At 34.2% G+C, this 16982-nt stretch overlaps 1 protein-coding gene across 3 annotated transcripts in view; it reads left to right on the top strand.

Moving 5' to 3' along the window:
• The first annotated feature begins 176 nt into the window (after positions 1-176).
• The window catches only part of LOC106876669 (serine/threonine-protein phosphatase 2A 56 kDa regulatory subunit alpha isoform), a 346085-nt gene continuing 329279 nt past the window's right edge, over positions 177-16982 (top strand). For 2 of the 3 annotated variants that reach the window (XM_052966626.1, XM_052966627.1), the window contains exon 1: positions 177-881. In XM_052966626.1, coding sequence (XP_052822586.1) covers positions 740-881 — 142 coding nt within the window. In that variant the 5' untranslated portion in view covers positions 177-739. The remainder of the gene's footprint in view (positions 882-16982) is intronic. The other variant, XM_052966625.1, reaches the window with a different exon arrangement.

Here is a 16982-nt window from a genome sequence, read left to right as displayed (position 1 = left end):
ATATATATATATATATATATATATATATATATATATATATATATACAATATATGCATGTATACACGCACAGACACATTAGTATTCAAAACTGAATCCAAGTGCTTATTAGCATCCATAATCTTAGATTGTGTAACATAACGCGTTAACAAATTAGGTCTAACCAGTCGCAAGTCTCGACACAGATCTCGTTCGATAACGATCTTTTGCGAGAGTTTCAAGGACGATACGAAAAGCTGGACGCTTTGCGAACCCGTGGCGAAAATCCCCCTTCCCTGTCGTAAAAGTCCGTAATTTTTTTAGCATTTTGTCTTTATTATACACTTGCCTCCTCTTCGAATTATTATTATCATTTATCATTGGAATATTCCTGAATTATGTTGTAAAAGCCGGATGGAAATATTAATGCGTTATATTGTTCTACTACGGAGCGTCTAGGTGAGTTTCAAAATTAAGCGGGTCGAGCCTTACGAATTATTTCATACTCGGATAAATCATTTATATCATCTTCCCAATATACCTGCAATCTACCTACCAATCAATTAACCTACCTAAGGATGTGTCTGGCCTCTTGGTGGAGGCCATGCTATTATTATTATAAGTTTACTAAGGTCCCTCCTATGTAAGAACCGAGAAATTTTTAGTTTCTTATGGTCGGTCGGACCTTAACGTGTTCTGGTAATTAAAAAAAAATAATAAATAAAAAAAAATATCGTAAACACGTAGAAATTGTTTAAAGCCATGACCTCAAAAGTCCTGGACATGGTCGACCCATTCACGAGTAAAGCGACCATCAAATCGAAAAGGCAGAAACGATCTCAGGGATCGTCGCATTACAGAACTAAAAATGCCCCCGAACTGCAAGCTTTACCTCATCTAAAGGGTAAGTATTACTTTTATCTACATTTCTCACTGCTTATCATTGCGTTATGTTATAATATATATATATATATATTTATTTATTTATATGTATGTATGTATGTCTTCTACCCCTTCCCCGTGTTTATATATATACACACATATAAAATTTGCTCTTCAGGTTTTCTTATTTTCTACCATATTGTTTTGTTCCTCTTCCATTCTTCACAATCGTAATTCCGCCTGTTATTTATATTCGCTTTCTCATTTCTTCTTTTTCTACATCTTGAATCTGTTCATATATATATATATATATATATATATACACATACATACTCACACATTCCGAATCGAGACTAATTATTACTTCAAACGAAATACGTAACCTAAAAAAAAAAAAAAAGCTAGTAACGAACAGACACATGAGTAATATATATATATATATATATATATATATATATATATATATATATATATACACACACACACACGTACATACACTCACACACAACTTTATACAACGACCTACTTTTCATTCTCTATATTTATATGCATTTATAGAATATATGCTGTGTGTGTTATTTAAATACTATTTAACTAGAGAAAGCACATTCAGTGAGGGAGAGGTTGCTTGCTGTCAAGTTGATTGTGAAAGAGCGTTCCGTTGGCTTGTGTGCAGTAACAAAATGTTCATGAGGTGGTGAGCAGCTGTTGAGTATTTTGGAGTGTGTGAGCAGGGCGATGATAATCTGAGGGAGAAAATAGCTGAAACGAAATCATAATGGCTTTCTGATGTAAGCATGTAAGGAGACTATAGTGGGTAGTGATGTTCATTCGTTTTTCAAGGGCATTAGCTGCCTACGTGAAACGAAGCATTTTCAATTGGTAATGGAAACCAGGTCGACAAGAACTTAACGTTACACTACAGTGCCCGATGCACACCCGCACAACTCACTCGCTAATCAACCATGATAATGATTTCTTTCGATTAGGTTTGTTATTAGATTGATGAAGAAGGGAGTAAAAGTCGTTTGAATTCCTGTACATTAATTACGGGTATATTATTTTATTGATCTCGGACGAGTGAAATTTGAATTCAACAAGATACAGCAAGGCAAGGCAATATCCTACGTTCCTCTGTTTCGGCCACCACCACTGTCACCATAATACCACTACTACTAATAATAATGGATACACATTTGTTCTCTATCTCTGAAACAAATCTCTTACCTCACTCTTTCATAATCTCTTTCACTCCAGGATTTAAAAGATGTTTGTGGGATGGCTGGTATGCGATTCTTGGATATTTGTAACATTAGCTAGAGGTTATTATTATTTTTTGTGTGTGGTGGAGTTGTGTTGGTAGCTGATGGAGCTCTGACGGCGAACGATGTTTTATTATTCGTAGTATAACCAAGCTGTTTGGTTCTGAACCATCTGAAATTTGTCAGTCTCACCCGTGTTCCTTGTACTGGTCAGTAATTTATTATAGCAGTTTCCTTCTGACCAGACAAAAAAAAAACCATCTTTTTTCTTAAAATAGAATTTCTAAGCGCAAAAATAACTGTCGCTTTAATCTACACTGTATATATTTTTATTTTAACGATTCGATGCCGACAGGATAAACGTTTAAGTGAACTTGCCGTGGGATTGGAACTCGTACTTTAGATACCAAATAACTACCGTCCTATTCTGAGACATCTTTGTTGCATCGTTCTTACATTGATTTATATAGACCACAAAATTGCAAATTTATAATGAAAAGTGGGGAGCACAGAGTGTGTGTGGTTTCCATGTCTTTTCTCAAAAGCGTTTGTAGCTTATGTATAGTAAAGTAAACTGACTCCAAACTAGAATAGAAACAATGATGTTCTCTCGGGATCTTACCTATTTCTTATGTAACAAAAAGAAAAAAAAAACCCTCTAAAAACTTTGGATATATTGGGGAGGGCCAATACGATCTAATGTTCACGTGTTTAAGGTATTCTATAATAACGATGCTGAGTTGGTGGAGGGAGGAACTCACTCATAAGAGGAGTATGGTAAATGCAGTGCATTACGGGTATTTGTCTCTTTACATAAATATGCTGTTTGATTTTTTTTTAGTGGAAGTGTTATGGGTATTTGGGACATTGATGCTTTCTCCACAATTTGCGCATGTGAAACGAAATGGTTTCCCACTGAGAATTGCTTCAGTATTCACATATTCAACTTAATGAAGAAGTTTAAGTTGAAATAATTAAAGTTTTAAAATATCGCAGTGAACACGAAAAATATAAGAATTGAGCAATTTTCGTATCTATATCCGTCAAATATTTAATGAATTGTATTATGAGAATTTTTATTCTTGAATGTGACATCTACGTGTGCACCAACCAGCATACAAGACTATAAGCAGACATCGTAAATTACATGTTTACTCAACTTTATCGTTTGGTGTACTGTTGTACATTATTAAACAATTTACTAACATGCTTCTCTTTATATACGCATTCAAAGGCACTTGGAATGCATTTCTGACCCGGTTTCGATTTCTTGAATGTAACCATTTAACTTAGCTTGCGTCACTTACACTCGAAAAGTATATGCGAGACAGCACGTTTGCATTAGAAACCTACTCTTGGGTCTATTAAACTAGTTTGTTTTTAACGATTGTGTCGCCATGGATTTACGAGGGGCGGGGGAAAATGAAATATTGGGCACGTGTTTCTTTTACGTATCCAATGGTATTTTGATAAGGTTTTTAGCAGGAGTTATTTCTCTTTACTTCCGTCGTTTTAGCCTTCAGTGATGTGTGGATGGTGAAACGAAGCAGAGGTAGAACTGTTCTATCCACACACACAAGAAGCGCCGGAAGTAAAGAGAAATAAGTTATGATAACCTTGGAATATGAAAAGTTGTAATGGTTCTGCATTTTTTAAAAGGCAGTAACAGCATATGTGTAGAGGATTGGATTTTATATGGGATAAGAAAGCCTAATGGTTGACTAGCTTCACCTCTGATTTAAAAAAATGCTCTCTGTTGGAATACAGTATGGAGAATTTACATAATCGATAGGGTAGTCAATTTATAACCAGCATAAGAGTTGCTGGTTTTATATTTTGTTACTGCGACATGACCAAGACGCTCATTTCTTAACAACCCAGTTCACCTAGATTAAGTAGGTCCCATTTGGTGGTGCAAGTACATAACTGTAAGCAGCAGCAACATTAAAATTGAATATTTCATTGGCATAACGGAGTGAATTCATCTGTTTTTGTAGGTTTGTTTAGCTTTAGGTTAGCTCGTTATTTATTTTTTAAAATCTAGTTCTCTGTTATGGTAGGGTATGGTTTTGGGAGAAATTAGCTGATATTTCTAACAAGCTGAGCAATGACGTCGATACTTTATTTTAGCTCGTTAAGATGTTGGATTCTACTGGTGTCATTCATCTTTATGCTTATGTGGTTTTCTGTCTTAAGACTTTTCGTACATCAGCTGTGTTTTGAGAAAAAATTCTGTGATAATTGATGACTGAAACAAGTCACTGCCTTGAAGTAAATACATTCCTAGTCTCGTCTAAATCTTTCCTAGAATCGACTAAGCCGTTCATCCATTCTGCTATGTCGTTGAAATAAGTGCCAACTAGGGGTTGATTTTTAATCATAGTAGAATAGATATGGATTCAGTGCTTGGTTATACGAAATGAATAGTTACTTATAAAGAGAGCGGATGTCGCAACAGTTGAGAATTGTAGTTGAAAAATTTGGGAACCTTGGATAATTTTTTTAAGCATTCTGTACTTCGATGGAGAAACAGAACGTAAATAAGACTGTTAAGGGTTATATTTTAATCACCACTCATAGATTGATTACTAAAATCAAACTGCTTTTTTCCGTTAAAAAATTTTTTTTATAATCGTGATGATATTTGGCACTTTATTATGAGCTAAAAAAGCGCAGGTTAGCAAGGCTTATAGCTCTTGTAATTGATCAGTTTTCCTCAGATCGATATTTTTGTTTTTCGTGTGGGCCAGTAAGTAGTTGGATTTTGTTTATATAACACGCACACACCCACCCATTACAACTAAGCTCACCCCGCTATAAATCTGACGGCTCGTGCTCGCTTAGTGTTTGTCTTGAGATGAGCTATCTTTATAAACATTTTGAGTAGCTTTCCCACTCTCCCATAAAAGGACTTCCTCTCACGCTATAAACCAACATATGTGTTTCTCGATCTTCTTGAAAAGGCAGCGATGTTTCCTTCAAATTACATCCTATCATCTTGAAAATTGATACATTGTATTTAGGAGAATACTCGATAAACTGAAGATATGATTGTTGAAACACCTTCGACAATAGTTCTGCTTGGTTGTGGTTGACTCGGTGTTAAAAACAACTACTTTCTTTTCTTTTCTGTTGGATTATCTTTCCCATACAAATCACCGATAGCCTATAATTATTGCATTAGAACGATATTTTCTATTAACGTTATAAATACTGGCCTGTGTAATAAATAACCTAGAATGTTACTTTTTGTTCTTCGATTCTTATTGTTTTAATATCTGATGTACTCTTTGTTGCTTGCCCAGGCTCCGATTAAGCAGACTTATGATCAAAAGCCTTCTAGTCATGCCCACCCATCTCGTATTTTTTTTTCGGGCAGTGAATATCCGGAACCACATTATCCAGTATAACGATTGAGTTTGATTTCGAGGGAGATTTAGCTGCTATTTCTAGCAAATCGGGCGATTGCATACAGAATCCCTCGTTGGTTTATTTCATTGCTTAGTATAGACGTGTTTCTGATATAAAAGCTAACGATCTAATTACAGTTGTATCAAAACAACAAATGATAGAGCAACGGTATTCTTGGTTTGTCCAGATTATCTGACACCGAAGGATTCTGTAGAACAGTAAATTAAGGGGTGGGGATTTAACAATAGGAAAGTTGGGTGGGACATAGAAATACCTCAGTTGGGAGATAGTACACAGTCAGCAAATTCAGAGAAATAAAGAAAGATCGGCTGTAGCGGTAGATCAGCTTGATGTGCTACTATGTAATAGTTTTTAGTTTTATCAGTCAGCAATCTCTATTCTTAACATCTGTTCCTATATTAAGCAATTTCTTATATATTCTGATTGCCTAACATTTTTTTCCCATGTATATCGAGTATATTTATAACAAACGACAGCAAAAATCTGTTAAAGTTAGTATTTTTCGAGATTTCCGTAGCTCCAGCAATATTGTTAAAGAACGAATAACGAACAAAGGATATTTGTGTATAAGACCATCGGCCTTCAGTCTCCTTTTCGGAAGTGTGTTAGGATTTGCTTTTCCCTAACCTTGTTTTTATTTCGAACCAATGTTTGAATGTTCATTCAGTTTCTTTTCTTTCTTTTTTTGGGGGTGGGGCTGGGTGGATGGAAGTTCTGTATTTTCGTTTCCGTATGTCGTTTCGATTTTTATATACTATTGGGTGTGATCTATTCCGTCACTATTTATAGACGAGTCTTAGCAACTATTTTATCTCAGTTTTAAAATTCCGTTTGAGAAAAACTTCATTAATAAAGGCTAAGATAAAATAGTTGTTTAGATTCTTTCAAAATAATGACGAAACTTCAAATGTAGGTCAGAGTAGATTTTTCTACGTAAGGCAATACTATTTTCAGTCTAGTACTTTGGAGAGTAGTGAATCATCCAACTCTAAGTTTGAAAATTGTTCAAGGTATTTTTTATATGAATAACCGAATAACACCACAAAGTAACTGATCATAATGATGTTTGCATTATAATAGTTACAAATTAGATGCAATTAGGAAAAAATTTAAAAAAAAACCCAAAACATTCACCTCATTTGAGTTGGAAACAAGATTTGAAACCGCCATAGTCGATCTGAAGAGATCGAAAGGGAAAAGTTAATTTTGATAATCTTATTCCTTTTTTTTTTTTTGTTTTGTCTCCTTTCCCATCTCTATATTTATTTTTACCTTCATAATTTTAATACAGGAAGTTGTTACTGTATTTAACCAAACGGTCATGATGAAAGTCATTGCAGCTGTAACCAGCTATTTTTTTTTCTCCGCATAGTGTCATGGATTTTTTTTTTTTTTGCTAAAGACAGTAGGGTGAGATTGGAAGATATGACTGTTCTTATCAGTTTGAACAACCATGTAGAGGCATCCTCGTTCACTCATATGCAAGAAGTGTTCAATATATACGAATTAGGTTCCCGAAGAAAACTTAACATTTTTTATGGATTTCAGTACAATTTTGAATAATCAAAACATTAGAACATCTCTCTCTCTCTCTCTCTCTCTCTCTCTCTCTCTCCACATACAAGCTTATGCCACTTTTTGCTTGTTGGTTTTACACACAAGGTCCTTGTACTAAACAAACCAGGTGATAAGGTGAAATTAGCAATCTTTCCTTCCAGTATTGTTTTATAAGTCTGTACTTGAAAAAAATATTGTCACAATTGTAATTATTAAGATATACATAAGTGTATTAAGATATTTAAGCAAAAGAATAATTAGGTTAATAGTTCACTTTACACTTATGCATTCAGAATTGTTCTCTCTCACTTAATTGTTCTTATTTCTACCATCAGTTCAACTCCATATAAGCTTATATTACACTCTTAGTCTTTTTGCATAATTTATTCCATGTTCAATAAACCCCATAATTTTTATGGGTTCTAACCTTTTTTTTCTTCATAAATACTTCACTTACTTTCATAAATACTTCATTTACTTGCAAAACTAAAGACTATTCTGAGATGACATCATCTTTTAACATCTGCTTTCCATGCTGGCATGGGTTGGACAGTTTGACTGAGGACTGGCAAGCCAGGAGGCTGCATCAGGCTCCAATCTGTTCTGGCAAGGTTTCTACAGTTGGACTCCCTTCCTAAAGTCAACCACTCCAAGAGTGTAGTGGATGCTTTTTACTGCTGCTGGCACAGGAGCCAGTCAGGTGGGCCTGGCATCAGCCATGCTCAAATGGTGCTTTTTACGTGCCACCTAGAAATCAAATTGTGACAAAGATGATCCATTCTAAAACTCTTATCCATATTTTGATGTGATTTGTATGTAATGTTCCTTGTGCAAGTTTTCAGCATATAACAGTTTGCATTTCACTTCATTTGTCAACCTCTTGATTATCTAAGCGAGCTCTCAGTATTTGATTTAGGGCTACTATATTTGTTTCCACAGCAATATGATCTTTTCCCTCAACATCATCAAAGCTCTCTCAACCAACTTTTAATTTTTTTTTTTTTACAGCAATATAACATTTCATATGAGATTAACAGAGAAGCTGGGCAAATTCTTACAAATCATATTGCTCCTTCGAGGTATTTTAATAGTAATCATGTGTGATGACTCGCAACTGTTAGTTGTGAATCCTAAATATTTAATCATTTGCACAAATTATCTTGGTAGATGAGATGAATTTTTGAAAAACAAGAAAAAAAAAAAATGGGGGGTAACTTAGGGAAACGGTTTGAGAGAAAAATGGTGTTCCCTAAAATTATTAAAACTTTTTCATGGAGGAATTTAATTTCATTCAACAGTATTACAAGAATTCACACTATCCACATTTAGGTTTATAGCTAAGCTTTCTAAAGTCATATGTTTCACCAAGAGTCTAGGATAGGGCCATTTATGGTAGTATATTTTGAGTGCAGTAATATTTTTTTAACTGTCCGGATGGGAAAAAAATCGCAAAAAGAAAGAAGAAAATTTCTGAAGAGGTTTTAAGGATCAATTCTTTGTTCTGGTTTAATGGCATTAAGCAAATATGTTGGCAATTAGAGTAACATTTCCAGATTTATTATCCTTTCATAACTGATCTATTCTTCTGAAATAAATAGTGGATTTAAGTTCAAACTGATGAACAGTTAATGCAGTTTTATATCTAATTTCTATCAGTGAGATTTCATTAGAAGGTAAATGCACATAATTGATTTTAAAGTTTGGTCATCAGTTTGATTTAGGTCTCCAGAGACAAATAGAATAAGCAACATTTTGAATATAAATTTCAATGAAATAATATGCCAAACTTGAAATAATGTACTAGATTGTAACATCCTCTTCTTAGCAGTTTAATAACCAGACATTCTATTTTCTGTTTCAAAATAGTCCTTATATGTAATATAATTTTATGTTGAAAATTTTAACTGTTTATACTTGTTTGCTCCTTTTAAATATTGTGATGGCACCTGTGCCCAGCGTCGCCTTCCTGGCACTTGCGCTGGTGGCACGTGTAAAGACATTCAAGTGAGATCGTTGCCAGTACCGCTGGACTGGCTCCTGTGCATGTGGCACGTAAAATACATCATTTTGAGTGTGGCCGTTGCCAGTACCACCTGACTGGCCTTCGTTGCCGGTGGCACGTAAAAGCACCCACTACACTCTGGAAGTGGTTGGCATTAGGAAAGGCATCTAGCTGTAGAAACTCTGCCAAATCAGATTGGAGCCTGGTGTAGCCATCTGGTTCACCAGTCCTCTGTCAAATCGTCCAACCCATGCTAGCATGGAAAGCGGACGTTAAACGATGATGATGATGAGCAGTAAGTAAATAGGCTGCAAGTTCATGGGTACATACCATAAAAGCATGTTTGTGTTTTGTTGATTAGAAGCCTGTTATAATGAGAATGGTGTGATCACCTGACCCATCTTGAAGGGTTACTATCTCAGAATAATAATAGTGATTCAGGCCATGATGATGTGTCCAACCTATGCCAGCATGGAAGTAGATGTAAACTGATGATTATGACAATGACATACTCTTACATGAAAATCATTTTCCTCTGAATAAAAAATTTGGTTTGTTGGACTACATTAATTTTCTAAATTCCTAAATTGCAACTCCTTTGGAAATGCAATTGCAGCTATGTGATTAGCATTCATGGTTTCTCTACCTATACTATGAAACTGTCATTTTATTAATTTATTAAAGTAATCTTTGCTAGCTATAAATATAATTACAAGAACACTATTCACATAATTCTAATTCAGATTTTCAGCTCTAAATGCTTTGATGGTAAGGCAACTCCAATATTTGTTTTAGGGTTGTATCATTATGTAAACTTTATTCTCTAGTTCAATTTTTGAATTTTTTAAAGGATGTTATTAAAGCTTACTTTATAAAACGTATTTAATATTTCAAATCATGGATTCAGGCAGATTACAACAACCAAAATGCTGAGGATTCTTGCCTTCTTTGGCACATTTAACATTTGCAATTTTTCTTTTGGCTTTATGGTTCTTATTGTGGTTAAATTGGAAATATATATATGGAGGGTGGAGGGAAGACCCTATCAGTTACAAAAAATTGATTCATTGATACCATATTTAGTTAGGAAATAAATTAGGGGTCTGTGCTCAGGCTTAGTCTGTCAGTAGATATTAAAGTAACTTTGTGAATAACTAGGCACATCAGGACTAAATAGTTTATTGCATTCAACCAAAGATTATCACCCACTGTCACTCTATCACTGTCACATAATTCTGTTTCATTCATTTTAATCCTATTTATAAAATTTCTTTACACAAATTAAATGATTGAAACTAAATACTGGTGTATATTGATCACTCTTGCCATGGATTCAGTGTAAATATTGCATTCCATTTACATTTTATTTATATATTTTTCAAGAATAATTATAAAAGACACCATTTCGAGCGTGGCTGTTTTCGTGCGGGTGACACGTAAAAGCACCCACTACACTCTGAGTGGTTGGCGTTAGGAAGGGCATCCAGCTGTAGAAACTATACCAAATTGGATTGGAGCCTGGTGTTGCCATCCGGTTTCACCAGTCCTCAGTCAAATCGTCCAACCCATGCTAGCATGGAAAGCGGACGTTAAACGACGATGATGATGATGATGATAATGATGATGATGAATTATTTTAATTTAATGTTAATCAAATCGTTGCTGAAAACATTTTAATGAATGCATAAATAAGCTCCCTTGAATTACCTCTCTTGTTGCTGTGGAAACTTTTTCCTCTCAAATGCTTCTCGGTGATTGTAGGTTAGTGTCTACTGTACTCCTATCTGTGCTTATCTTACTGTTCTGTCTTTCTGTTATCATTACACTTGTGATGTTGAATCATCATTTTTAGTTGTCTTCCCTCAGCAGTTAGAAAAAGTTACAACTGAATAAGTTCTTATAAAATGTATTGGATGTTTCAGAAATCTTGAAAATTATAGCATTAAAGGTTTAATTACATCTTTCTCAGAATCAGTAAAGATAATCAAGGGTCATTAAAAAAAAACAAAACATATGTACACTTACTAGATAATTTTCTGAGTTAGTTTCTTTTTAAGATAGCACATCATCATCATCATCGTCGTTGTCGTTTAACGTCTGCTTTCCATGCTAGCATGGGTTGGACGATTTGACTGAGGACTGGTGAAACTAGATGGCTACACCAGGCTCCAAGCTGATTTGGCAGAGTTTCTACGGCTGGATGCCCTTCCTAAAACCAACCACTCCGAGAGTGTAGTGGGTGCTCTTATGTGTCACCCGCACGAAGGCCAGTCAGGCGGTACTGACAACGGCCACACTCAAAATGGTGTATTTTATGTGCCACCCGCACAAGAGCCAGTCCAGGGACACTGGCAATGATCTTGCTCGAAAATCCTAAATGTATTTTAACAATATAAATATTGAATATTATGAAATTTCCTTTGTTTAATACTTTAACGGCTAAGTGTTTGTTCACTATGTTTTCTACATTTGTTATTGTATTCCATTGAAATTATTGGTGAAACAAAGAGAAATGTTTGTGTAGTTTTCTCCAGTTTACCTGTTGTAAACTACTATGAATTTCCAGTGTTTTTGGTTGTTTTAGTGTTTATGTTACATGCCATTCTGTTTTATTTCTTTGTTTCTCTGTTGTAGAGCATATTTATATAAATTCATCCACATAAATCTTATTTTAGTTGCTATATTACAAATCTTCCATTTCTACTTGTTTTCAAGAAATATAATAAAATTGTTCTTGCGTAGCAAACTACAATTGGATTACTTTCTAAAATGCCAACTTTTTTTTCTCAGTTCTCAAAAGAAAAACAAAATTTAATATTTCTCTATTTTCCTTGCATTTAAACAGTTTTTTATCATTATTTTAATGAGTTTTGAAATAAAACTTGTCTTGTTCTTTTAATACTTTTTGTTCTTATTTAATTTTTACTTGTGGTGTATGTTGACATACTATTTTGCTTTTCTTATCTGTTGTTTTTTTTCTGTTGTTTTTTTGTGTGTTTTCTCTCACTATGGTTATTGAAAAGTGAGATGAGACTCATTTGTCCGATATAATTTACTTGGGTTAAACTTAGTGGCTTGATAGGCATCATAGCCATATTTGTTGCATCTCATCATCAACATTTAACCTCTGTTTTCCATACTAGCATAGAACTGGCAAAGCCAGGGGCTGCCCCAGGTTCATAGTCTGTTTTTGGTTTGGTTTCTGCAGTTGGATACCCTTCTTAAAACTAACCACTTTGCAGAGTATACCAAGTGTTTTTTATGTGGCACCATCACCAGTGCTTTTTACGTTGCACCTTGGTTTTAGGGTCTCAGGCTATTTTCTATGCCAGGGGTCTTGTTGCTTGCGATTCCTGATTTGAAACCAAGATCTTCAAAGGAGATATAGACAGCTCTATAGCATTGAGTAGATTGAGATACTGCATAATAATTCCTTTTTATTAGTCTGTTTTGTAAAATTTTTGTTTAGCTTTTTAGTGTCATTGATGATTTCATTCTTTTAAATGAGTACTGTTAAGTGTAAAAAAATTTTTTAATGAGAGGTTTCATAATATAGAACACATGAGATAAGATTTAAAACTCAAATGACATATTAGCAGATCCATTTCATTTATAAAATCATTATCATCATTTACAAATTAATAATTAAAAAAAAAAAATAGTGGATGATTCTTTTTGCAATTAGTAGGTTGTTGACTCTTGTAACAAGATCCAAGATTACAGAATGTTAAAAATTGCATTTTTGAGATTTATATTACAATCATGATCATTTTAGTAAATAGCTTTAAAATTGTTGTTTATCATTCATTGTTTAGATGTTCATTTTTCAATGCTTGCATGGGTTAGACAGTATTAATTGAAACAGATTTTCTATGATAGATTCCCTTTCTGTTGCCAATCCTTGCCTGTTTCCTAGCAAGGTACCCCCCACCACCACTTTCCTGGCTGCATATTTTACCACAGAAGGTTGGAAATGAACAACACAACTTGTAAAATGGTGACTCTTGTTTATATCATGTGATGTTGAACAAGGAGACACAAATATTCTTATGCACATATATGCATATATACATGACATAGGATGGGCTTCTTTCAGTTTCCATTTATGAAATTTACTCAATGTTTTGGTTGGCTTTGGTTTGTACTAGACACTTACCCAGAGTGCACACACTGGGACTGAACTCAAAACCTTGTGGTTGGGAAGTGAATTTCTTAACCATACAGCCATGCCTTAGTAATTTATGTAAAGATGTTTAGTCTGTTGTCAGTGGTTTTACTTGATTTTGTTACCAGGAAATATGGGATAAGATTCTTCAAACCTGGTTTTCTGATATCAGTTTCATTTTGCAATAGTAGTAGTAGTAATAATGACAATGATTATGATAATATGAAAAGTTGGATATTGTTGGCTCTTTCTATTGATTTTGGCTAGTAGTTACTCTAAATGTTTTTAATACAAAGTTGCTTACTTCAGTCTGGTATTTGACAGATTAGCTCATTAAGTCCCAAGATACAAACTGGGATTACACTTTGCTTTGCAAGGTCTGTGCTAAAGAAGCAGGTTCACTCATTGGCCTATGTTGATGGTTGACTGCTTAATACCAACTTAGGTTGTCTCAAATATTTAGCCATAATCTAGGATAATGTCATTAACTTCACTAAGTTGTATATTCAGATTTTGAACACTTGAATTTATTAAAGCATTGAAGTAATTTACTTTGATATCCTACTTCCTAACCTAATAGAAGCTACTGTAGACATTATGAAACCCTGTGTTTGTGAATGAATGCTAAAAAATTAAAAAAAAAAAAAAAAGTGGCATACTTGATGTAGTTTTATATATACAATTATTGAATTGGTATTACTTTGACATTTTCTATTTTGTATGTGAATTTCAGCAACTGTTCATTACTTTTCCATTGATTTTACTGAATCCTGTTGAAGCTTCAACATGAAAACAAATTGACTATCTAATCATGAAGCATTTGGTTAGTGTTGATGGTAAAGCTGTGCCATGTAAATGTTAGTTGTATAAATATTTTTCTGACAGTGGAAATACCTAAGAATTTAAGCATTTTGTGGTTCATTGGCATCTGTTCATCCTTTATCAAATTATACGAGAGCTTTCAAAATATTGTTATACTATTATAGTTCATTTAGGAGTAAATAAGTTTAAATACTTGTATATTAAGTGACACAGAAACACAAGATTTGTTCAAATATGTTATTCTTTTCCTTGCTATACAGTTTCTAGTTATGATCTAATTATCATTGGGTGCCACTATCTTTCATAACTGAATGACATCATCGCAGCATGGATATGTTATCATGAACATAATATTATGCATAAAAAGTACCCCCCCCCTCCTGAAACTTGCTATGTTAATCTAAATCGATACTTCCCAACAATGATTGACCATGCACATTCAGATTACATTCAAAATGTAAACCTGTTAGAGTACAAAAATCGTTCTTTACTGAAACATTTTACTCTTATTGATCAGACATTAGTTACAGAATTCTTTTAATTGAGCTTTTAACTCTGTTTATTCCAGTGTTTTAGAGCTATAGTTTAAGCTTCAATTAAAAACAATAGCTTGTATTTCCCTGTTGATATGATTTTGTCTGCATTTAGATTTCTTCTTTCTGAAACTTTGTAGTAGGTATTAATTCTTTAATTTGGATTTACAAACTAACTGTAAGATCATGTTTCCTGATAAGAAATGCTGAGTTTTATATCATTTTTAACTTTATTTTGTATCACAACTGTTTTTGATTCAGGTTTCTAACAGGTCAGTCATTAATTTACTACATTTCTGATGGTGAAAATGATGAGCATTTGTAACTCAGTGCAGAACAAATATCACAAGAAGCCCAGTTTGAATAGCACTGCTTTTTCAGTTTTCTCGCTAGTGCATATGCACACACACACATACCTTGTTTACCAGATTCCACTCACAAGGTAGTGGTCAGCCTTTGGTTATGGTAGAAGACAAGTGTTACACAGTGGGATTGATTCCTGGACCACATGGTTGAGAAGTGAACTTAACCACACAGCATGTCTGCATCCGTTCATCTAGATTGATGAATTCCTTTTAATTAACCTTATATATTATTAGGGGCACACAAACGAGCTGGAAAAGTAGCTGAGAATCAAATCTTGATTGCTATTGTAGAAGTTTGGGTGCAGGCTGATGGAGGTAACAATGATTGACCATGCACATTCAGATTACATTCAAAATGTAAACCTGTTAGAGTACAAAAATCGTTCTTTACTGAAACATTTTACTCTTATTGATCAGACATTAGTTACAGAATTCTTTTAATTGAGCTTTTAACTCTGTTTATTCCAGTGTTTTAGAGCTATAGTTTGGTGCAGGCTGATGGAGGTAACAAGAAATAACGTGTGAATGAGATAGATCAAACAAGACTTATATGGAGAAGTTGTTAAGTCAGATTTAAGGATATTGGCCTTCTTATTGATATGTCTGAAGCATATGAAGAGATACTTTGTTATTGTACAGTAATACATCTAACCCCCACTGCATTGGTAAGTGGGTGGGTGAACCAACATAAAAGCATTGAAATTTAGTAGTTATAAATTAAATAGATTAGAGCAGGCATGGGCAATCCTTTTGGAGAAGCAGGCTGCATGAGTCATGGCTCATCACTAGGCGGGTCATACTACTAAAAAAACTTCAACGTAATTTTTCATTAGGCATGCACTTCAGAAAGTCTTGTGGGCTGCAGTTTACCCATGACTGGCTTAGAGGAATTAGGTTACTTTATATCTTTTGCTGTTACTGTAAATTTGAAATAATTTTGAGTATATAACTGCACTGTTTGAGTGTATTGTTATACCATTTAAATACATCATACATATATGCTGTATAAAATTTGGAAGTTATTTACTCCATACAGTATCTAAAAACTAAAAGTGCCTCTCAAAATAATCACTGCTTGACTGTACATGAAAATAGTAGGTACAAAGGTTACACCAAAGATATGTAAACTTTGATTATGGGGTTTAGCATGTCATGTCTGTTAAGTTGCATATTAAGTGAACATGACTAACCTTTGAACTTGTAAGTTATGTTTGTCAGAAGATCCTCATTGTACATTCAAAATTTACTAATTACCAGTTGCTTGAATTATTTAGAACAAAAATGCATCTACTCTATCAATTACAAAATGAAAGTAGGTTTGTTTTAGTTAATTGTTGACTCAAATACTCTTTTATTCTGAACAATTTCAGTGCCTATTATAATGAAGTACATAACATTGGCTTAAGTTTGCTAACAGTTTTCTTCCAACACTTCACATCCTGAACTGTTTTCGCTTAATAATAGTAAAGTGTTATCATTCAGTGGCTTCTCTAGAACTGAGACAAGCCATGAAGAAATAGTATTTACTGGTTACTGATCTAACATTCATTTCTATCTGCTTTCATTGTTTCTCAAGCTTACTAATTCATTCTTTATGTAAGCAGCATTTGAATTCCCGTCTAATTTCACTTGAATTGCAGCTACTTTATTTTGTTCATTTAATGAATTACATGATATATTTCTTGAGAGAAAAGCTGAACATTAGAAGCATCAGTTGTGGCATGCAAGAGAGACGATTGCGCTGGTATGGACATGTGGTGAGAATGGATGAGGATAGCTGCGTGAAAAAGTGCCACACCCTAACAGTTGAGGGAACCCGTGGAAGAGGTAGGCCCAGGAAGACCTGGGCTGAGGTGGTGAGGCAAGACCTTCGTACATTGGGCCTCACCGAGGCGATGACTACTGACCGAGACCTTTGGAAATGTGCTGTGCGTGAGAAGACCCGGCAAGCCAAGTAAGATCGTTGCCAGTGCCCCTGGACTGGT

The sequence above is a fragment of the Octopus bimaculoides genome, chromosome 3, assembly GCF_001194135.2.
Source record: "Octopus bimaculoides isolate UCB-OBI-ISO-001 chromosome 3, ASM119413v2, whole genome shotgun sequence".
Taxonomy (NCBI): Eukaryota; Metazoa; Mollusca; class Cephalopoda; order Octopoda; family Octopodidae; genus Octopus; species Octopus bimaculoides.
Note: the sequence above shows the minus strand (reverse complement) of the source record. Positions and strands in the feature narration are given on the sequence as shown.